This window comes from Homarus americanus, unplaced genomic scaffold (genome assembly GCF_018991925.1).
Source record: "Homarus americanus isolate GMGI-L3 unplaced genomic scaffold, GMGI_Hamer_2.0 scaffold25753, whole genome shotgun sequence".
In the NCBI taxonomy this organism is placed as follows: domain Eukaryota; kingdom Metazoa; phylum Arthropoda; class Malacostraca; order Decapoda; family Nephropidae; genus Homarus; species Homarus americanus.
The window spans coordinates 67,260-92,371 of record NW_024753693.1 but is presented as its reverse complement, the minus strand read 5'-3'; the positions used below and the strand labels follow the sequence as shown (position 1 = coordinate 92,371).

The 25,112-nt window shown below is 46.2% G+C and overlaps 1 protein-coding gene across 1 annotated transcript in view; it reads left to right on the top strand.

Annotated features, from left to right (window-relative positions):
- The window catches only part of LOC121855436 (hemicentin-2-like), a 53,940-nt gene that overhangs the window by 5,871 nt on the left and 22,957 nt on the right, over positions 1 to 25,112 (top strand). The window contains exon 4 of the mRNA XM_042350375.1: positions 20,081 to 20,284. Within this exon, the coding sequence (XP_042206309.1) occupies positions 20,081 to 20,284 (204 nt within the window). The remainder of the gene's footprint in view (positions 1 to 20,080; positions 20,285 to 25,112) is intronic.

Genomic DNA, 25,112 nt, shown 5'->3' with positions numbered 1-25,112 from the left:
GATCGTCGATCACGTCGTCGATGCGTGGCAAGGGATAACCATCGGGTTCAGTGACAGCATTCACCTTGCGATAATCCACACACAGCCGCATTGACCCATTCGGCTTTGGAACTAGAACAACAGGGGATGCCCATGGACTGATGCTGGGTTCGACGAGGCCTAGCTCTTGAAGACGCTGTACCTCGGCTCGCACACACTCCCGCTTGAAGGCATTAAGACGGTAGGGACGCTGTCGGATTGGCTTGGCTCCCCTGGTCTCAACGTCATGCTCCAGCACTGAACAAGAGAGTGGGTAATCACCAACTATAATAAGATACTCCTGTAATAGAGACTTTATATTATTGGCTTGGTCACTAGAGAGATGACACAACTTAGCACTGGGGTCCTCCAAGATAGTAGAGTTTTCAACTTTTACACTAGACCCATTCATTATTTCAGAAAAACACTGATCTTTATCATCCTTACACTCTGGCACAATGATACAATTTGGCAAGGATTGATCAACACAAGCAACTGCTTTTCCCAGGGTTTCGTTACGAACATGATATGACTTTAAAAGATTGACATGGATAAGGCGTTTTTTCTTACGCCGTTCAGGGGTGCTAATCACATAATTCACTGACCCCTGTTTTTCTAGTACTTCATATGGACCACTGTATTTGGATTTAAAAGGGTGATCATGTAAGGGCAGGAAGGCCAACACCTGCTCCCCCACTTGGAATTCTCTAGGTTTGCCTGATGGGCCTTATCAAAATGCAGTTTCATTTTCACCTGAGCACACCTTAAGTTGGACTGGGCAAGTTCTACAGCCAGACACAACTTCTCCTTGAATTGGACCACATATGAAGCTAAGGGCGTCGCGCTCTGATCACTCACCAACACTCTTTTAACACCTTAAGAGGCCCTCGCGCCTCATGTCCATAGACGAGCTGGAAGGGCGAGAATCCTAGCGACTCTTGTTTACTGTCCCGAACAGCAAACAAAAGCAGGTCAACTCCCTCGTCCCAATCCTTCCCAGTCTCCAGACAGAAGGTGCGCAACATGAGTTTTAGTGTCTGGTGAAATCTCTCTACCACCCCCTGTGACTGAGGGTGATAGGCCGAAGACCTCAACTGCCGGACTCCCAGGGTTTGCATTACCTGATTAAACAACCGGGAAGTAAAATTGGAACCCTGATCTGACTGTACCACTGTAGGAAGGCCTACTTGAGTGAAGAAGTGGGTTAAGGCTTTGATAACATTCTTCGCTGTGATGCGGCGCAAGGGAATGGCTTCAGGATAACGGGTTGCACAATCAATAATGGTTAGCAAGAACTGATGACCACGAGGGATCTTAGGTAAGGGGCCGACACAATCTATGACCACCTTACTAAAGGGCTCTTCAATGACTGGGATAGGCTGCAGAGGGAATGGTTTAACACTGGGGTTCGGTTTCCCCGCCACCTGACAATCATGGCAAGTGCGACAGTAAGAGCTGACGTCTTTCTTCATCCTAGGCCAAAAGAACTGGGATAAAATTTTTGCATAAGTCTTCCTAACTCCTAAATGACCACCCACCCCATCATGAGCGATACTAAGTATGTCCTGCCACAAAGGTTTGGGAATAACAACTTGATGATGAACTAACCAAGGGTGATTGGCAGGAGAATTGGAGGGACGGAACTTCCGCATTAATACACCAGACCTAGTGTAGTAGCAATTTGATTCTTGCTCAGCTTCTGTCTCAGTAACTGACCTATTGAGAAAACCTACTAGCTCAGGATCCCCTGCTTGTAGCTCAATAAACTTACTCCTAGTGATGGGAGAGGAACCAAAACTAGTGACATCTGGGTTCCTATCTCCATCAGAACTAATCTGGAGGTTATCTGGTTGTGGGGAATCCTCAAAAAATTCACTGAGACTAAGATCAGTATGGTCCGGCTGGATAAGATTATCCTCGGACTTCTCACAGTCCTGGAGGGAAACTTCATCAACTTCACTAGTCTCTTCTACCTCTGTACTGCAGCTCATGCTACAGGTCACAGCACACGCAGGGAACAACCCTGGAAAGTCTACTTCTAACTGCACAGTATTATTCTCGGCAGTGGGACAAGATGAGATCACAACATTAGGGAACATCATGTCGCCAACGAGGTCATTTCCTATCAATAGAGAGACCCCTTCTACAGGTAAGCTATCTACTACTCCTAACGTGACATAGCCTGACTTTATGGATGACCGCAGGTACACTTGACAAAGGGGAATACGCGACCCACCGGTCAAACCGTTCACAAGCACCCAGCTACCAGTATAGCATGAATCCAGGAATGGAGCAGCTTCTTTAGTAACAAGAGATAAGGCTGAGCCTGTGTCTCTCAAGAGTTTAACAGAAATGGGTTGACTGAATTGATCCAAAGCTAAAGAACCAGGAGAACAAAATGGTTCAAAGGTTGATATCATAGAAGAGGGGGAAGCATTCAGGGCAACAGTCTGACTGTGGGCAGTGACACAGGGCTCCAATAATTTCTCCGATTGCTCGGCCACCCTGACCAAAAGAGCGGGGGATCCTTGGTGAGAGGAATTTCTTTTCTTTAACTTGAGACAGTCGCTGATGACATGTCCTGGCTTCTTACAGTATCTGCAACTAGAGTTTCTCTCACCAGTAGGAGTGGATCCACCTGTCCCATGGACTATGGGCTCACCCGGGGTAGATGATGCAGAACCTGAGGGTCGGGTCGGTATGACAAGAGGCAGGGACCCCGATGTAGATGTTGGTGTGGGCCGCTTGAAGGAAGTGAAGGACTGGGACATGGGAGCATAAGACCTGGAATTTACATTTCTATTAGTTAAGGAATAATGGTCAGCCACTGGACCAGCATCAGCCAGGGTACAGATACCTCTCTGATCCAAGTGTGCTCGAATGTCGCCTGGGATACACTTTCTAACCTCCTCTAGCAGGATTAGTTCAACAAGCTTGTTATGTTCTACATGGGCAGACTCACTTTCAATCCACCTCCGACAAAGGACCTGTTTCTGCCTGAAGAACTCCACAAATGTTTGTTTGTCAGTATTCCGGCAGTTACGGAACTGTTGCCGGTAGGCTTCAGGAACAAGTTTATAAGCACTCAAAACCGCGGACTTAACAAGGGCATAGTCTCGACATTGATCCTCAGAGAGGGCAGAAAACACATCTAATGCTTTACCAGTGAAAGATCTATAAATAAGTTGAGACCATTGAGAAACAGGCCACTTGTTAAGTCGGGCAATTTTCTCAAAAAGAGAGAAGAACTTGTCTGGTTCTTCCTCATTAAATTTAGGAACACTGTTGAGACATTTGTCTACACTGAATGTTGAAGTATTACTACCTTGAGCCAAACTTCGTTGTTTGAGGGTTTCCAGCTCCACCTCGAGTCTTTTGAGTTCAACTTGTAAGGCCAAATTACTTGGTGTAACAATTTCCTCTGAATTTCCCGACGGTTGGGCTATGATTTCATTGTCAATAAGGTAGTTGAGGACAGCCTCTTCTAACCTAGACTTATTCATGGAAGAGCGGCCTTCTACTTCATAATAAGCAGCGAGGGATTGCCACTCTGCCTTAGTAAGCCCCTTCAGTACTTCAGCTGAAGGTGAAGCCAAAAAGCTTTCCAGGTCAAACATGTTGAATTCAAAATCGAGTAGCGAAAAAAAAGTAACCGTGGCAACTAAGCTAACTAGCTAGCTAATTAATAATATCAAAATGCAATCAACTGTGAAACACAGCAAGGGATTAACCAAACACCTGGTACACAAGATAAGGGTTAACTCACCAGTAGCTTAAGCAATAACAGGAGCAATATAAATGAACACTGTGAACACAGCAACTTGCATCCAAAAATACTTAACGATGAAACAACACCTGGCGAGTAACAACACTTGATATGACGCAACAATGGCGGTTAGCATCCCCGACAGGCCCCCACTTGTCGCGATCCCACTACTCTTTATACTTGGGGAGTGAATCCTACCCCAAGTTATTAACAAATAAAGGTACAAACAGGGAACACGGCAATAATTATCTCCACCGAATACCTACTCAACTAAATGTACTTGAAAAAGTAAGAACAGTTGAAATAAGTGAATTACAAAATGGAAGATAATTAATTAATTCAATTTATGTTTTAAAGGGAGTAATGATTAGCAAATGGAAAACATGTGATTTAAGGGAATAGTGGTGTATAATAAAATAAGGAGGTGATGCTTGGAAGGGCGAAAATATACTAAAATAAAATATTGCTTAACATTATATATACACAGACCTTACTGAAATATATATATACAACAATCTTCACTTACAAAATGGATTAATACCAAACGGAGTTCTTACACAGGATCCTTCCTAGGCTAACTAAACACATTCTAACTAATGCCCTGATACCCATAGGAGAGGCTGGATAAAGCACTAGACAGGGGTCAAAATGAAGGAACCCAGAATGGACCGTCCTTCTAGCTACTAGAGATTGCTTAAAAACCTCTCATCTCACGTGATCCAGGACATTTGCTGGATATTTTATATAATTAATTAATACTCTCTTGATTTGAACTTAACAGAGTAAGACAATGATGCATATTAATAACATACATAAATATACAATTAACCTAAGTAACTAAGAACAATAATAATATAATAAGTACAATTAACAAATTATTAATAGCTTGTGTGAAATGGAGGCGTGAACATATGCCTCACGCTATGCGAGTTCCCGAGCGCTACAGGCACGTGACAGGGAGAAAGACCAGGCAGGGAACGCATTGGTGAACTTGGAATGTGTGAATGTTAAGTACTGAGGAGCTCGGGCGAGGGAACTCTGCGGGACTTGAGTCGGCGGAGGAGGTGGAGACGAAAACTGGAGGATTTGACAATTGTATTGGCGTGTGTTTTCCAATCTAGTTTGTTATCTATGGTGACGCCGAGGAGCTTGGTGGAGTCCACAACCTGGAGTGTGTTGGGGCCCAAAGTAATGGAAAGAGGTGGGGCAAGGTCAGAAGAGAGGTTGATGTGCATAACCATGTTCTTAGTATGGTTGATGGTGACATGGTTGTTGAAGGCCCAATTTTGGAGACTGTTCAATATATTCTGGAGGGCGCTGTAATCGGGAGCCGAGTTGTTCACACTAATTCCAATGGTGGAGTCGTCGACATATTTCCAGCGAGCAGAGGTTTCTCTTAGGGCATCATTGATAAGCATGAGAAAGCAGAGCGGTCCTATCTTGGTGCCCTGAGGGACGCCACAGGTCAGTGACTGAAAAGTGGAGACCGCTTGGCGTCAGTCACTGAGGAAGTCTGTAAGCCATGGTATAAGACCTCCCCGAAACCCGAGGTCGATATCTTTGTTGATGATTAAATTGTGGTCGACTAGGTCAAATGCCTTGGTAATGTCAATGTCTCTCATTACTTTTCCTTTTCTTTTATCCTCTTCACCAAAAGATCGGCTCGCTAGCCGCCCGGGAGATCGGCCACGTCTCTGTCACGCACTTTGGCAAGTACTGGGCATGCACCGGCTCCTGAATGTACCTGAACCCGCTCCAGTGTTGGTCAAGTCTTGTCTTGAAAGAGCTCAGACTCGGTGCCGTCACAACACTTTCTGGTAGATTGTTCCAAGAGTTTACAACCTTCACTTCGAAAAAGTTTGCGCTCACAGTTTTCTGGACTTGCAGTCGAGAAAGCTGACAAGACAGTGATTGGTGGAGTAAGTTTTCATATTGCTAAATTGCTGAGGATCTATGAAGCCTGCAATGTCAGCATACGCCCAGTCAAAAACGAAACTTTCGCAGATTAAGCTGGGTATTGGGGTAATGATGTCATGGTCACGTTTGTGCAGCTAGTCCGTTCAACACTTAATTATTCACATTATGCTACAGCGCCCACACAACATGTGAAACGTTTGAGTCCCCAGTTGAGACGTCCGTTCTCTATCCATTTTAGGATGTTTTAGTCCTCCGATTTCCTATTGTGTACTCGCTCAGGGACTCAGGTTTTTTTTTTTTTTAATTAACTTAAGGTATTCAGGGAATTTAAAATTATAAGTGAATGAATTTATTGTACAGTCAATTGGGTACACCCACCGTGAGAGGAAAGACTGTAGATGTATTGAGTATATGTTGAAGGCATCTTGTGTCTTACATGTAGAGTATTTTGTGTTAAGATATTATGTGTTGAGTACTCTCTTTACCAGCTGTAAATCTTATGTTTCGTTTATTCTTACGCGGCGGCCGTTCGTAATTGAAGTCATATTGTTATGATATATCAACATCAGAGAATCCGATGGAAACATAGAAAGTGTTGTCGGTCTTGTATTATAAAAGATAGATAATTGCCTGAAATGTAAACACAAAACGTATTTATCGCTCGAGTTTAACGGAAAGTCTCGGTTATCTGCTTCACCCCGCACACTGACGTTCTGAGTATTTATCGTCAGTTTTGTTCTTGTTTTTGAGAGCTCAGTCACTACTTAGTTTGAGAAGGGAAACTTTACAAGATTGAAATGAGTTCGTAGCCTCATTTTCATACATCGCTGTGGAGAGTAATTTAATCTGTCAATTTACTTTCTGTAAGTGACTTGGCAATTCTCGGTTGTTAGATTTTAGATTTTTTTGGATTGCCCACGAGGGGGCTAGTTTATTGAGCACCCCCTTACATCCTGTGTAAGGTGACGCGCAGACGCGTTTACAGTACCCTTCGGGGAAGCATGCGGAGTTCATGCTTGCCTTTATGACTCATGCATTAAGGGCGTAAAAGCCTGAAGGGTCGTGGGTTTTGTCAGCAAGTTACATAAAGTGACAGAATGATGAGTGTGTGGGGGGAAAATTCCCGGTACAATTTATGTTTTGGCAAAGCGTGGCAGATCCCTAATAATGTCAAGTGCCAGGCCTGTCACTAGGAGGAGGGATATCTGGTCATGGAGGGAAGAGGTGTTGGTAATGGCTGGAGACCTGTAGGAGGAAGTCATAGGGCAAGTGAGGATGTAGTGAGAGAGGGTGTGAGAGTCGGTTGACCACAAAGTTTACAAACAGTGCGGCCAGGCTCAGGGTTCCCAATGTACTAGGCGTGGCGAAGTACAGTGGGGGTAGAGGTGCTATGGTGTGGTGGGACAGGTACAGTAGGGGTGGAGGGAGGCACATAGGCATTGACAATATTGAGGGACATACCTTTTAGTGGGATGGTGTGTGAGTCGACATGCCGGTGGGGTACGGGTAGCCGGGGGTGGTGTCCTCGGGTCCAATAGGTAGCCCTGGTGGAGACAGCACAGACACAGTAGCGGGCGCGGCTTGCGGTGGGTGGAGGACAAGTTGAGGCACCACGTGTCGTTAAGATGAGGCAGGACTTCGCTCGGGGGCAGCAGAAGACAACAGGGCAAGCCCGGTAGGCACTACACCAGTACTGAAGGCCGCCGGCTGTGGAGTAGGCCGTGAGCAGGGGGGGCTCACAGGGGGACTACCAGCTAGTGTCAAACCAGAAGAGAGGAGTGACTGGGTGGCAACAGAGGGCAAGAGTAGGTGGGAGATGGTGGTACAGAGTGTAGCGAAGAGTTTTTCAATACAGTTGGTAAATTCTTGGAAGAGGGATATGATCTGTGTTATGTCAATGGAGGTGGGCTGTGGGGGGCACCGGTGGGAGCACAAGGCCTGACAGCTTCAGAGTACAGGACGGGGAGGAGGCCTAGGTAGTTGGAGTTAGGGAGACAGCTGGGACTGCTGTATTTCCAGCCAGGTGAGGCCAGGCAGGGCAGTTGTTGTTGAAGAAGGCGTTGCTGGAGACAGAGGGCACGCAGAGGATGTGGCCTGAACTCTGGGGGTTGTGGTAGACGCGGCCTTCGGTGAGGCTTTTCCCCTGGGACAGACGGGCGATTGGGGCATTGCCGTGAGTCAGCATTGTGCCAGCCGCCACAGTTACAACAACTGGGATCAACTACATAGCCCACACCACCCCTATTAAGGTGGTCTTTGATTTTCTGGGCACAGGCGGCGGAGTTATGGTTTCGTGAACAGGAGGGACATCTGGGACGATCACGTCGGCAGCAGGCAGTGAAGGTGTGACCCCAATGAGAACAGAAAACACAAAATGCAAGCCCAGGATGATAAGCTTCTGCATACAGTGGGGGGAGGACTGAGTGGGCATCTACAGTCGTTGGGCACTCCCTTCCCTTCCACTTGACAATGACAGCAGCTTGTGGAACTTTCCCCTGATAATGTCGACGTATACTGAGTATACTAGAATTAAAGTCACGCTCATCTTCGATATCAGAGTATAGGGGGAAACGTTTCACTAGGATGTGGCAACATTCATCAGCGTCTACTGGGAGGACAACCCGTCAAAGCCAACAGTGCTAAGTGTTTTATAGACCTCAGGAGTCTGACACTTGATAAAGTTATTGCTTACCCTGAATTTAATGTTGAGACCGTGCTGTCTGCAGTACTTCATCCAATTAAAGCGTCCCTCTACAGTTTTCAGAGAGTCCTTGGGGAAGTGTAGATTAAGCTTATGGTTGGCAGAGGGCAGGGTGATAGGGTCCGTGGCATTAGTGTTTCCACTCAGGCTAGAGTTTCCCATAGAAACATTACCGTCACTGTCATAATCACTGGGGTCTGACTCTCGAAGGGTGTTGGATTCAGTATGACCAGGCGAGTTGGCGATGGCATCCGTATGAGAGATGTCTGCGTCCATGAGAGAGCCTCTTGTGGGACGTTTATGTCGACCCCCCATGCTGGCAAAAACTTGCCAGCTGAGGGGACCTTTGTGGGACGATTGGGAAATCAAGAGCGCCTATGGGCACGTCTGTCCCCTTATGTGGTCACACCATGACTGGCTCTCGGTTGTGAAACGCTGGCTGTGAGGACGGTCAGAGGGCCCCTGACCTGACCTCAATCTAAGCCACGAATTCCATCTGTACACAGGTAACATCTAGTAGTCATGTTCCATCTCGTTATATCGAGTGTTTTTGACTTGGTTATTTGTTGTTTGAATATGCAGTAATCAATTAACATAGTTTTGATGTGTTTAAGTAGTGTTTAAGCGCCTTCAGCCTAGTAATGTTACGACATTCGTCTTACTCACTCTAAGCCACGAATTCCATCCGTACAGAGATAGAGGTACCTGTAAGCCAAGCTGGTCGTGATGACGTCACACTAGTATTTGGAGATGGATGAACGTCAATAAGGTCGGATATCGTCTCCAGCACAGTTCTGGGGTGAGCCGAGATCTTAAAGTGGATACTATTCCCTGCAACTGCTGAATGGTCACTTGCCGTCCGCTTACCAGCCAACCAGCGGCGAGTTCCACAAATCATCCCTCACGTTCGAACTGGGCGGTGATTGGTCAGTTCCCGCCTTTATCTTGGCCAATCAGTAGCATTTCTCATCTTTGCATTTCGATTCCTGATCCGGCAGAATGATATAAATACCCCATGCCTCGCCATGAACTTGACTTGAGAACTGAACCTCGGCGAGGTAGGTTCTCTCTGCTCCCGAGGTACCGCGTGACCATGTTCACCTGCAACCAGGCGAAGGTCGTTAGACTGTATCCAGTCAAGCGCCCTTCGCGCAAGCAACTCAACCTCCTTGTCCTGAGGAAGTTTTTTGACTCCTCGGGAATCACGGGGGTGACAGGGGTCGTCCGCAGTGACAGCGGTGACCTTATCGTCACCTTCGCGGAATGGGGAGAGGCCCAGCAATTAGAAAACATAAGACAAATCAATGGAATCGAGATCCAAGTTGAAGCCTGCCTACAGGACAACTTGGTTTTGGGAGTCATCTCCCACACAGAAATCGAACATCTCGAAAAACAAGAACTTGCCGAGCTGATCGGAGATCAGCTCTCAATAGTTCGGAAGCTGACCAGTACAGCTGCCCTGGTTAGCTTCCCAAAGAAACTTCCTAGCTCCGTTTTGCTGGGATGGGAGAAGATCCCAGTAAAACCGTACCAGCGAAGACCCACTCGTTGCTACAAATGCCAGAAGTACGGCCATCTGGCGCGGAAGTGTCGTGCTCGGGAGGTGTGTTCAAGCTGCGGGACACCCGGGCACCAGGACGCCAACTGCTTGGCGGCCGCCAAGAAGTGCGCAGCTTGTGGTGGCCCTCACTCCTCCTCCGACCGGGAGTGTCCCAAGTGGAGGGAGGAGTGCAGGGTGGCCAAGCTGCGGACTAACGAAAGACTGAGCTACAAGGAAGCCCTCCTTGTAGTGAAAAATCAAGAAAAGAACAAGCAAGACCAGAACAAGATCACAACAATTAAACCCGATTTCATTACACTATCTTTAACATCGTTTATAGAAGTGTATGAGAATATCCCAGAAGAAGACCACGAAGAAGAATGGAAACTGAAAAGCAAAAGAAGAAACAAGAAAAGGAAGAAGTACAACCAATCAGCTTCGGCCGAAATAGCCTAACGGCGAAGAGGCCAGTAATCCCCCAATACCATCCATGAACTTGTCTTCTTGCCCTTTCCTTCCACTCTTATTAAAACAAAAGATACGTTGCTCAGCCAGCTCCACAAGAACCTGGCTAGAGGTTGTCACCCCTGTATGTATATTCTGTATGCTGTATTTATATTATGCTATGTATATTATGTATGTGCTCCATTTATGTATTATTTATTTAGCCTAGCTAGTAGCGTGTGGCAATGTATTTATCAATGTCCCACATGCTTAATTAATGTGCCTGGCGACGTATGGAAGCTGCTAATGTATCACTTGCCATACGTCGTCTATAGAGCAGTTGACCAGCGGACAGGTTGAAGAGCGCTACTCCCCTTGTGTACATATCTCTTATCCAGTAAATCGAACCTACAAAATCTATACAGGTGTTTGTGTTCGCTCCTGTATATTGAACTTATTACCCAGAACACGAACATGGCGCAGTGAACCGGTTTTACTGGATAATTACGAGTGACAGTGCAAAGTTTGTGGAAAGCCGGCTTATGGACCCCTTGCCCTGTGTCAACCGCCGCCCGCCAACCCTCCTCGAAGAATTTAGCAACTTTGAGCAGTGTCAGTGACAGTGATTTTCTGTGAAGTGTTTAGTGCATTGTGTGTTTCGTGCCATACATGTGTGACCTTGTTATAAAGGATTCCCAAGGTACACGGCATGTTCTGGGCATTTGTAAGGAATAACGTTTTTCACATCCTCCTCTCATCATTCCTTGAGGGTAACTGATGCTCCTAGTCGTCTCCACCCTCCCTCAGAGCTCGAGGCCCCTCATGGAGAGACGCTCTAGCCCGCCCGGCACACACACACTCACTGACATCGGCGATTGCCTTATATATATTTTATATATATAATCTACTTATCTGTGTATTTAATTAAATTTTCTGTCTGAAATCTTGTTGATACGACGGGCTGACCGGTCAACACTGATTTAAGACACAGTACACAGATGAAGTAGTTATGTCTCATGCCTTACGTAGCCGTGGACCCAGCGCCCGGATGAGTCAGTCGGATGATAGCCCCGCAGAGATGGATGACCAGGCTGACCACGACGCTCCAGCTCCCACAACATTGCGCAGCCCTTCACCTCGATATTCAGCGTTGTCTCCAGAGATAATTGCTTTAATGAAGTTTATGAGAGATGAAAGGCGCGAGGATGAAGCTAACAGACGTGTGGCGGATGAACACAGAAGGCAAGCAGAGGCAGAGAGAGACCACCAACGGAGATTGGAAGACAGTGCACGGTTTGAAGCTTTGATATCTCGCCTCACTGTTAACCAAGCCCCTGGCTCTAACACTGCCTCGGTACTGACTGGTTCAGATACCTCATCAATGCTTCCTTCACGCCCCCCAGCCCCACCTAAAGCAGCTGCTCAAACACCGCCCATCTTGAAGCCTGATGTGACTTTCCAGACTTTTCGTGAATGGCGGCGACGGTGGACTGATTATTCTACAATGGTGGATCTCCAGAGTTTGTCACAGCCTAAACAACTCATCCAGCTGCGTATGTGCCTGTCCTTGGAAATTCAGCGTGTCTTAGAACATACGTTGCAGGTACCTCCGACCTCTTCGTTGTCTGTAGAGGATGTACTGGACATTCTACAACGGCACATCAAAGGACAGCAGAATGAAGCTCTGCGCAGGAGGGAATTGTTTAGCTGCAGACAGATGGAGGGCGAGACTTTTGACGCCTTTTATGTACGACTTAAGAGAGCCTCGGAAGAGGTAGATATATGTCTAGGCCACCACCAGCAGTGCGAGGAGACCCAGTTGAAGCAGGTGATCCTGATGGGTGTTAAGGACGAGGAACTTGTCCAACGCCTCACCTCCCTCGACTCTTCCTCTTCTCTTCAGGATATGTTGACGATATGTCGCTCCTATGAGGCTGCCAGGTGTGCCACCTCTGCCATCCGAGCTCCCCCTACAGCTGTACGCACTGTGTCCCGGCACAAGAAGGACAAGAAGTCTGCTCCTACCCCTTCGCCCACCACGTCCACGCCCGGTTCATTTTGCAACAACTGTGGTAAGCAGCTCGGAACACAGGTGTGTCCAGCTGCTCAGTCTACCTGCAACAGTTGTGACCGTAAGGGCCACTGGTCGCTCACAGTGCGGTGCCCAGCTAAGTACGTACAGTGCAATGTGTGCGGTCGTCTGGGCCACTATGACAAGTGTTGCCCTACCCACAAACCCAAGGGACAGCGTCGGCGGAAGCTTCAGCGCCCTTCTACCAGTAAGGGCCGCCCACAGTCTTCCAATCAGAGGCACGACGACCCTGGACAAAGCCCGACCCATATTAGGAGGGTGTACTCCTCACGTCCCATGACCAAAGTCCCCCAGCACGTCAGCGTCATCGTGACCTACGGCAATGTGTCATCCTGTCTCGAGATGCTGCCCGACACCGGCGCTGAGGCTACGGTCATCGGTCCCCAGCATTTGCAATGCTTGGGGCTCTCTCCAAGCGATCTAGGACCGCCTCCCAAGGACCTCTGCGTCACGGCAGATGGTTCACAGATGGCCCCAGGCCTAGGTTCACTCTATGCACATGTCACCTTTGGCAACAGGTCGTGTCAGGCCTGGATTGACGTGCATAATGGTGTCCCGACTCCTTTGCTGTCCTACAGACATTGCCAAGAGTTGGCCATCATCTCCCAGGACTTCCCAACACCGATTCTGGAGGTAAAATACGCCAACAGGGTGCACGAAGGGAGCAGCAACTACCCTGCTGCCGCCCTACCCCTACCTCTGGCCAGTGACACCTCTCCTTCGGTAGTTATCCCTGCTGCTTCAAGTCTCCATCCCTTGGCTCGCCTCCACGACAGTCACTGTGGAGCCGAGGCCACCAAACGGCGTGCAAGACAGACTGTGTTCCGGCCTGGCATCAACTCCGACATCTCCAATGTTGTCCGTGCGTGTGAGCCCTGCCAAGTATTACAACCCAGCCAGCAGCAGGAACCCTTCATGAGTGACGACAACCCCACCCGCCCCTTTGAGTCTGTGTCAGCCGACTTTTTCTCTGTGTCAGGAAAGTCCTTCCTTGTTATCATCGACCGTCTCTCTGGTTGGCCGGTTGTCATCAAGTGCGGTAATGACACGACGTCTGCCGCCACCATCAGCAAGTTCCGCCACTACTTCCGTGACGTGGGCGTTCCTGTACGCCTGCGAACCGACGGAGGGCCTCAGTTCACAAGCCGGGACTTTGCTGTGTTCCTTGACCGATGGGGAGTCCGGCATGTGTTGTCATCGCCCCATTACCCGCAGTCCAACGGCCACGCTGAGGCTGCTGTCAAATCCCTGAAGCACCTCATCCTTAAGGTGGCCCCTTCTGGGAACATTGACTGCGAGGCCTTCGACCGGGGTCTTCTTGAACTCCGCAACACACCTAACTACACCGGACGCTCCCCTGCCCAGGTTTTGTATGGACGCCCCCTTCGTTCTTGTGTCCCTGCTCACCCTCAATCCTTCTCCAAGGAGTGGCAGGCCAAGACAGAGGATTGTGATCGCCGAGCCGCCGAACGTGTTCAGGACGTCGTCGCCCGCTACAACGACCACGCCCGTTCTCTCCCCAGGTTGAGTGTCGGCACCCAAGTCCGTGTTCAGGACCCGACCTCCATACGTTGGGACAAAGTAGGCGTAGTCATGGGTCTCGGTAGGTCACGGGACTACCAGGTGCGGTTACCCAGTGGTCGTGTGTGGTGGAGGAACCGCCGTTTTCTCCGCCCCATAACAATGCCTTCTGCTGACCCCGCCACCAGTGTTGAGTCCCATACCCTTCCCAGTGATCTAGTCCCTCGACGCTCAGAACGGATCCAAAAGAAAAGGTCCGCTCAAGACTTTGCTATGAGCGTATAGGGGGGAGGGAGGTGTATGTATATTCTGTATGCTGTATTTATATTATGCTATGTATATTATGTATGTGCTCCATTTATGTATTATTTATTTAGCCTAGCTAGTAGCGTGTGGCAATGTATTTATCAATGTCCCACATGCTTAATTAATGTGCCTGGCGACGTATGAAAGCTGCTAATGTATCACTTGCCATACGTCGTCTATAGAGCAGTTGACCAGCGGACAGGTTGAAGAGCGCTACTCCCCTTGTGTACATATCTCTTATCCAGTAAATCGAACCTACAAAATCTATACAGGTGTTTGTGTTCGCTCCTGTATATTGAACTTATTACCCAGAACACGAACAACCCCTTCCTTGGAACAATGGCTACTGCAAAAATATACATATTTTTAACTAAATGAAAAAGGCTTGAGAGCTAGAACCTAATCACGCAAGATGTAAGTTCAAATATAATTACTATAACCTCAGCATATCTGGTTGAGGCTGGATACTGTCAATCTCTTACTTTCCTTCAATTCCCTCTTTTCCTTGATCCTAAACCAATCCCCCCCTTCCCCAAATCGCCACCAAAGAACTTCCAATCCTAATCCCTGCCCTCCCACTCAGCATTACAAGCAAAAGCCCTCTACCTTATCTACAGACGTCAAGTCAAGTCAAGAACTTTTACTTTTTTACTTTTATCCTCTTCACCACTGATCGGCTCGTTAACCGCTTGGGAGAGCGGTCAAGTCTCTGTTATGCTCTGTTCGCAAGTACTAGGCATGTACCGGCTCCTGAATGTACCTGGACCTGCTCCAGTGTTGGTCAAGTCTGGTCTTGAAAGAGCTCACACTCGGTGCCGTTACAACACTCCAAGCCTGATCGCCCCTAGTAGGGCACAGCGAAACCAGACATCCTCCACGAGCGCTCTGGACTGCCAGAGGCAGCAGAACGCCCCATGGGTAGTGTGAGTGACCCACTGTACTGCGCACATTATTGTCATCCTTAATGTATCTTTAATTCATATTACGCTACATAACATTCTAATCCACTGCGCTTGTAGTCACAGAAAACGTTAGAAATAACGTTTATAAGGGATAACTCGCCTGCTGTATGTTGTTTTATACGAATTGTACCAATGTACGGTCATATAATATTAAGTTTATGTACTTACAGTATTAAGGAGAACGCAAAGTGTCTATACGATGATTGGGAAGGTCCAATTGATACGGACTAGTGTACTACAAGGGATAAGCGTAGACCGTATCTGAAGGTCATGCTATTTATGTCTGTGAACGACTTTTTCATATTTACGGGGATTAGCCCATCCGGGTATAGGTCACTGACCCACATCAGGGCCTGGGGGGCGAAAATATGATGAAGAAAAAATAATACAAAAATAATTAAATATATATAATAGTTACTATTACAGGTTACTGTTTAGTAACCTGTCAAATGGATTCGTCAAACTCGAATATCAATCTCAAATATCGGGTTACTATTTAGTAACACGAACGCCGCAACTCGAGAGGGTTGGTACACCTTATCCAAGATAAATGTAAACAAACCAGCTCGATCTGCGCTCCAAAATTGAAGCAGAAACAGGAGTTGTGGAGATAAAAGTTCGTCTTCAAGGGAAAAGGCAGCCACCACTACCAATTATGCCAGCGTCTGCACCAGCAGGAATACTTGGATCAACTGATTCAACATCAGGATCACCTGTGCCACCACCAGCAACAGCAGCATCAACATCCAGTCACGGGGGGAAGAGACGGAAGCAGGTGAACAAGAGGAATGAATGCTTCAATACCATTATTAAGGACAGTACACAAGAACTGAATGGTGCTATATTGAAGGCTTTAAAGGCCTTCACTATTATGTACAATACATTGACTCTTGACTTCAGCAGAGAACTGAGCGCCATATTCAAGTAATTAGTGTCACGCCATCCATAGTAGCTGGTGCCCTCAGCATAGTATACATCAAGGCTGCTGTGGCCATTAGGTGTACTGATACAGATATGCGTATGTATGCCCTAAGAACTGATAATTTACCGGAGATATTACCCACATATTTTTAGCACTACAAATATAGCATCATACGTCACAGACTGTACCTGTACTTACTTTAGAGACTAGGCAGGAGGCCATGGGGTAGACTGCCAGTTTCGACTCGCATTAATAATTATGAATATACCACATTACTAAATTCCACATGCCATACCTATCACCGTGTACACGACCGAGTTGGTGGCGAAAACAGTAAGGGCTCGTTTACACAATCAATTACCATGTATGGTGGTCGAGCACACTTCGGATCAGTGGCGAAGCATGGGCCGCCATGGGGTCGGAGCAGGGTACTGACCACTGTTTAGTGGACACGGAACTGCCACACCGTAGTTACCGGTCAGTGTGTGGTAGACTGCTGGGCAAGAGGTTCATGGCTCCTAGACAGACGAGTCGGCGATGGACGGCCGCACTTTTGTGTGTTCTGGCCGCTGGGATGATACTGAAGAAAAAACAAGAAAACGGACCGTGTGGGTGAAAAACTGATAAAGGAACAAATCGTGTGGTGCTTATAACCAAATCTTTGCTGCAATGCAGCGTGAGGACACACAGGACGTACAACAATACATTCGCATGACCCCTGAAATGTACAACACACTCTTGGATAAGGTACGTCCACATATTTCCAGGATGGATACAAATATGAGGGACTCTATACGTGCAGGAGCACGACTGGAGGTGACCCTCAGGTATTTGGCAACCAGAGCAAGCTACGGAAGCCTGCAGTTCACGTCGCGAATCTCCAAGAGTTCTCACAAATATTATTCCCGAAACCTGGTATGCCATTTACTAAATGCTAAGGAATGATGGAAAAAACAGGGAAACGGATACTCACCACGTTCAGAGGATCCATGGATGACATCGTGGCCTCCCTCTGCGTTTTTCCATCATGCAGGAAACCGAGCTGGTTAAAGCACCATAACTTGGGTACATATACGTCGTCTGCACTAGCCCCAGACTTCTTCGATGCGGCTATCATTTTCAGCTCCTTTCTGTACTGACTGCATAATGTGTTTATCTTTTTCTTGACAATATCAACTGTGCACGTACGATTTACATTTTCACTTAATTATAGTCCCCATAGGCTTTACATTTTTCGTTTATATTTATGTATCCATCACTTCTAACCTGTCATAGACATGGCCGGTCCCTATACAGTTCAATAAGTTGTAACGTTAACGTCTTTTTCCACTCAAATGGTGGCCTTGACTCCTGATATAAGAGCGTGGACTCTTATCTACATTACTTTAACTTTAGTACTTCAACCTCTGACCTGTGGTAGCGTGACTCGAGGGTTAGGCCCATGGGTACATGTAATTATGGTATCAAGTAATAGGAAAGAATAACTGTGAACAACTGCAGGTGAATAATAGACCCAACATACAAATACAATGGTTTATTATAAACACAAAATGGTTATTAAATGACGTTAGGCTTCAAGAACAAACAGGAACTCACTTTGTACTGTGGCCTTTAGGTACAATTTCCACTTACACCACAACTGTACATACCCAATAACACACATAAACTCTCTCGCAGCACCTTAGCACCATTAAAATCCGTGGCAATGACGCCAGTTACCACACTTGACTGCTCAAGCAGCACCAGACACAATACTCAACAGCACCAGGAGTAATACTCAAGCGGCACCCGCCATGGTAGTGTTCCCACCACGTGGCACCTTCCAACGAACTCCGATAATTCCGGTGAAATAACAAACACCAAATAGCCCTACTGAGTCATGGACTCATCCACCAATGATGGGGGCTGGCAGTTGTTTGTTGGGCCTGATGTTCCTGTGCCACCAAGTGGGCGGGAACGCGTCCGGTGAAGGCTGGCCAGCTATGGGGCCCATAGGTGGTAGTGGGATCTTGACGCTCGGAATTCACGGAGTTACCCGAGTCTAATGGTCTTCATCCATCTCCCAAACTAGTGGAGGCGTCCCCAAGCTACAGACACGGCTTAGACTCCTACGGGAACCTGTGGGTTGATGATCGTGGGCTTACTAACGGTTTTCAAATGCCCGGCGCCCTCTTCCACCCACTCTAAGTCACACATTCCACTTACTCAACTATTTCACTACATTACGTTACTGTATACTTTCACGTTTGAAACTGAGACTACGAACTCAGTTTCATTCCCTAATATTCTCTCTACAAACATATGCTCTGACGGAGCTATTGAAGGCAAGAAATAATTGATTTCAAAAGGTCCTGGATGGGAATCCCGGTAGGCGGAGCCTAAGCAAGTAGCGTCCGACTACATTCACAAAGAAGCTGGTCTAACGGTTCTTTTCAGGTAAATTAACTAATTCCTTAGTTAACATCCTTACAACAATTTCACTATGAGTATCAGGGTCTCTGATATTCATTGGTGAATAAGAGCTACAAGATCTCGGTAGGTGGAAAAGAGTTTACAAATCGGTCAACCCAAAATACAGCATCTGTATGACGTCGTCAAAGATAAAGAGAAACGGAGGACGTTTCCAATGGGAGACTCAGGTTTTTTGGGCGTGTAGCCTGATATGAATTATTAGGTTTTAACAGGCTAGCCGTCATTACGATCATGACACTGAGGGTCACTGGTGGCAGGTGTAGGCGACGGAACAACATCCATCCTTGCTTTTAACTTTCGCGTGTGTGGTGTGCCACGTAGGTGGCAACGCAACTATTAGGCTCCGACACGTAACTGCCCGGGAAGGGTTGGTGGTTCAGTGTTGCCGTCTACACGATCACTGTCCGAGCAAGGCTTCGTTACCATGCTTCGAAAACATGCTCCGAGACTGATCGTGTAAACGAGCCCTTAGCAGAGGGCGTGGGCATGATGACCTGCCACATACCTCATGTTACCAATCGAGCCAAGTTCAGGCAAAATACGACCCGGTGAAACCCTTAAGCCATAGATTTTTGGAGAAAAATATTATCTGAAAGAGTATGTTGTCTTATAATACCTCTCCAGCAGGATGAGGGTCCCGCCAGTCAGTCAAGACACAATATTGATAATGTACAGCGTCTATAATTAATCACTGAATAGATCATGGTTGATAAGCCCCACCCAGGTAGTGTACCAAGACCATGCTTCTATCTCGACTGGTTCCCGGGTTAGTGCTAAATATTCTACGGCAGCCATCTTGGACGCCATTTTGAGTTTACAGTTCAGCGCAAGGAGGATTTTTGTGGAGTTTTAGTGTATTGTCATAGAGCCTATTAGAACCTATCCTGAAAAATTCAGTTTATTTTACAAAATTCCATATTTTTGCACAAGATATGCCTAAAATTCTTGGTGTATAAAGCATTATGAGTAGTTTGTTTTTCAAGGCTGAAAAGTTTATATGGTGGACTCAGGCTAATAATAATAATAATAATAATAATAATAATAATAATAATATAGTAATTAAAAATATGTATATTTGTACTCGTACAAGCCTTTCCCACTAAACTGCAGTACTGGCAGGAACAAGAACCAACATAATTCCCCCATGTTCATTTCTTGTCACTCATCACCATATCGTCTCCTCATGATAGACTGTCAGGTTTATCTCTGTCACTTCCTTCCCACAATCCAGCCTTACGACCACCCTTTAAACCCCTCGATGCCATTCTGTCCACTCATTCACACACACCGCTGCTGTCTACTGGTCCATTCCCTCACTCACTCTCGTCTTTCCTAATTTATCTTTTTTTCGATTCCAGGATGACCACCATCAGCATCCCTCAGGCTTTCCTCTGGTATTAACTCTGTTTACTTGTCCAGGATGGCCGCCACCAGTGTTGACGTGGTGGCGGGGAGACAAAATCCTCAAAAGCTCTCGAGAGGTGACAGCCCCTGGACGTGTGCAGAACGACCTGGTGATAGAGAACATCTCGCGCAGCTGGAACAACAACACCCTCACCTGCACCGCTAGCAACACGCGTCTGGCAGCACCCGCTAAATCCTCCGTCCTCGTACAAATGTTCTGTGAGTTAATGACACACACACACACACACACACAATACTACTACTTTGCTATCACTTGGAATCGAGTATTACGATCATCCATCTATGATACAATGATATGAGTTATTAAAGATGCCATCTTCGTTGGAGAACTGTGAGGTGACTTGAGAGGCCAATATGGGACTGGCACTTCTCTGCCTCGGTATGCAGTCGGGCTAACTCGAAAGTATTCACACATTTTCGTGTGATGCCCCTCCAAGCGTTGCGGTGTGGAGTGATCGTCTCCCTGGTGAGGGGTCGATTTGGCACTTTTTCAGGTTTGTATTAACACTAACCTTATTCCTTTTCCGTTGCCCGCCAGCGTTACGTTTACCATTCGTTAAGTGACTGTAAAGTAGCTGCATTGGCAGTCTACTGTCGTCCATGCGGGTAACATAGCCAGTCAAACGTAATTATTCATGGATAATGGTAGCTTTGATGATCTTACAGTTGATGATCAGCGAGAATACTGGCATTTGTTTTCCCAGCGTTGATGAAAGTTTTCAAGTGCCTTGAAGTGCCTCCTATATGTGACCTATATCTTGCTGCCATATAACAGGGTGAGAAGGACCACTGATCGATATTAGTGCAGCTTTGTAGATAATTTCGGCTTCCTTCAGCTGAAGACACTGGTTCGGAGTCTGCTTGAGATGCACATCCGATCCGATGTTGAATCTCTTCATCGACGTCCTCTGTGGTGGACAGGTGGGAGCCGAGATACTGAAAGTGGGTAGCATTAAAGAGGGTAGTAACGTTAACCTGGATGGATGGTGGATGTGTGGCTGAACCAGGGGCTGGCTGAAAGAGAATCTGAGCCTTGCGTACATTCACCTCAAGGCCGAAGTTTGCATACGCATCTGCGTAGGTGTTCAGGATCTCCTGTAGGTTGCGTTCAGTGTGAGCAACGAGGGTGAGGCTACTTGTGTACAGAGGTTCAGTAATGGAAGCTGCCGACACCTTTGTTCCTGTTTGGTGTCGTCTTATGTTGAAAAATCCCTTCTTCCTGTACTGGATGTTCACACCACTGGCTAAGTTGGCACTGGCACGAGTAAGGAAGGCAGCCAAGAAAATGGAAAAGAGAGTTAGTGCCATTACATATCCTTGTTTTACTCCTGTTTGGATGGGGAAGAACTCAGACTGGGTATCATTGTGCAGGACACTGCCGTTCATGCTATCGTGGAGTTGCCTCACAATTGCAATTAATTTTAGTGGGCAACCATAGGGCTTCCCTGTTGACTGAGTCAAAGTCATTAGTAAAGTTGATGAAGGGCATGTACAAGTCACGCTGCTGTTATCTGCAATTTTCCTGTATCTGGCGGGCAGCAAAGATCATGTCAGTGGTGCCACGTGTTGGCTTTAAGCCACATTGAGATTCTGGGAGGAAGTTTTCCGCCTCAGGAAAGTTTGTTTAGGAGGACTCGGCCGGTAACTTTGCCAACAATGGAGAGAAGTGAGATCCCGCAGTAGTTGTCACAGTCTGACCGGTCTCCCTTGTTCTTATAAATGTTGAGGATGAAAGCATCTTTAACATCTTTGGGGATTTCTTCCTTCTCCCATTTAACCTCCAGGAGATAGTGGTTACGGTTGGTAAGCAGAGGTCCTCCTACTTTATACACCTCGACTGGGATTTCATCAGGCCTTGTGGCTTTGTTATTTTTCATCTGCTTGATGGCAGAAGTTACCTCATCACTGGATGGAGGATAGCTGAGGTAGGTCAGCTCTAGGTGGTAAAAGGTAGTTCTGGGTAGTCAGGATATCCACATCTGTGTTTCGGTTGAACAGGAAATAGCTATGATGCTCTATTCCAGTGCTGAAAAATGTCTTCTTCGTCTTTAATTAGGGAGCTACCGTAGGATGAGCAGAGGGGGGCTGCGTCATGAATAGCATGAATAGTTGAGATATACATTGTTTTAGGGGAATTGAAAAATTCACGCATTGTGTGTACGTGTGTGTTACTTGTAAGACCTGTGTAAGGAGTTGGACTTGTCAGTATACAGTCCCACTTAAAAGTAATTTACTTGTGGTTATTTAGAGTCCCGTTGATATCAGTAGGATGCCTGAGACTGTCGATAATCGTAGTCCAATTGGATGTCCACGTCTTCTACAAAAGGGGGGTTAATCAGACACAAAACTGGTGTGTATGTACAGTGTGATATTTATGAGTCTAAATACTGTGCAGTTAATTACAGTAGACTGGCCCCGTGATCTACAGGGTGTCCATAAATGATTCTATCAATAGCAAGTCTACGGACTTGGCGCACCCTCATTCATTCATTCATTCAACTGATTAAAACATGAGAACATACTGTTTTAGGGTAATCATTTATGGACTCTCTGTATTACAGAAAAGTTCTCGTGAGTTGCGCTAGTACTAAGGCAGGCTCTAGTGTTAGGCGAGCTCATAATGAGGTGGTCCAGGTGTAGATCTCTACTCTAAGGGGTCCAGCTCAAGACTACTAATGGGCTTGGCTAAGCCACGCCCGTGGAGAGTAATTCCTGCACTCTCCACCAGAGCGATCTATGATTCAAGCTTCAAGAAGGTTCTCGAAGGAGGAAGTAGTCACCTCCGTGGAATGTCAAGCAGAACAACAGTCAGCGGTGTTTACATTACGTGTATAAACAACCGGCTGGTAAATGATCCCTTTGACCCATGAATCACTCTTAACTGGCGGTGCCATTATCTATATATTACTTAACTAACTATCTAACATATTTGACGCATTGCAAGTGTGAAGCAAGGTATCCAATTACCACATATGAGCAATCTATTCAGTGTTTAAAGAAATACCAACTACTGAGAGAGAGAGAGTGACATCATACTGTGACACTCGGACTAGACAAAACATCCGCAGGATGTTTATTCCCGCTATAACCTATGAACGTCTGCCTTCTACAAGTCATTGAATAATGAATGTTCATAATTATACATCCATGGTTGCAAGTTTTTAATTACTTACCCCAAATTATACAAAAAATTATACTGGTTACATGTGTGTGTGTGTGTGTGTGTGTGTGTGTGTGTGTGTGTGTGTGTGTGTGTGTGTGTGTTACATTATAATAGGTACAATCAACAAACAGCAGAAGGTCAACCCAAAACAAGCTGCATGATATAAGAACATAAGAACATAAGAAAATAAGGAGTCTGCAATAGGCCGGTTGGCCTGTGCATGGCAGCTCCTTGTCGAGAGTTACTACCACTCTCCATCATCCATGAATCTATCTAGCCTCCTTTTGAAACTTTCCAGAGTTCCCGCACTTACTACAAAGTTGCTATGCTTGTTCCACTCGTCCACCACCCTATTTGTGAACCAGTTCCTTCCTATCTCCCTCCTAAACCTAAACTTATCCAACTTGAATCCGTTGCTCCGAGTCCTATCCTGCTCGGATAATATAAGAACTTTATCTATATCCCTTTTATTGATTCCTTTCACCCACTTAAATACTTCTATCATATCTCCCCGCACTCTTCGTCTTTCTAGGGAATGCAAGTTAAGTTTCTTTAACCTATCCTGATATGGAAGGTTTCTAAGTCCCGGAATCATTTTTGTCATTCTTCGCTGCACCGACTCTAGTGAATTTATATCCATTCTATAATAGAGGCACCAGAACTGAACCGCATAATCGAGGTGCGGCCTGACTAGCGCAAGATATAGTTGCAATAAGACCTCTGCACTCGTGTTACTTACACTTCAAGATATAAAACCCAATACTTTGTTAGCCTTATTTCGAACATTAACGCACTGTTTTCTAGGCGTAGGTCCGGGCTTACAAGTACCCCTAGGTCTCTTTCACAAGTCGACTTCTCTAGGTTGATGTTGTTAAGGCTGTATACAATATAAGTATGTGTTCTTCCAATATTAAGTACGCTGCACTTGCTGGTGTTGAATTTCATTTGCCATTTTTCAGACCACCCCTGCAGTTTACTTGATCCTCCTGTAATGCATTTGCATCCTGCCCTGAATTAATTTGCCGCCTTATTTTGGTGTCATCCGCAAACTTGCTTATGTCACTGCTGATCCCAGTATCTAGATCGTTTATGTAGATTATGAACAAGAGGGCCTAGTACTGACCCCTGGGGAACCCCACTGGTTACACGGCCCCATTCAGATTTAACACCATCTACGCTGACCCTCTGCGTTCTATCGGTGAGCCATGATTTTATCCAATTTAAGACTTTCCCCTCGATACCATGAGCCTTAATTTTACTCAGAAGCCTCTGATGCGGTACTCTGTCAAATGCTTTGCTAAAGTCTAAGTAAATAACATCGTAATTTTCGTCATTATCTACTACCTCGAAGACTTTTCTAAAAAACGTTAGCAGATTTGTTAGACAAGATTTTCCCTTTGTAAACGCATGTTGAGAGTCGTAGATTAATTTGCTTTTCTCTAGATGCGATCGGATGCTATCTGCTATAATTGATTCAAGAAATTTCCCCACTACTGACGTCAAACTGATCGGCCGGTAATTTGACGCTGATGCTCTGTCTCCCTTTTTGAATATGGGTACTACATTTGCCTGTTTCCACAAGTCTGGCACAACTCCAGTGTCTAATGATTTTGTAAATAAGTTTACGAGGGGTCCGCTAATCTGTTCCCTACACTCTTTCAAGACTCGAGGGAAAATTTCATCCGGCCCTGGGGATTTTGTTTTCTTTAGTTTATTTATCTTCTTAAGAACATCCTCTTTTCTGATAGTGATATTCTTTAATTTCTCTTCTTCCTTTCCCTTAAATATCAGTTCCACCTCTGGAATTTCATCGCAAATTTCTTCTGTGAAAACTGATAAGAAGTAGCTGTTCAATGCTTTGCT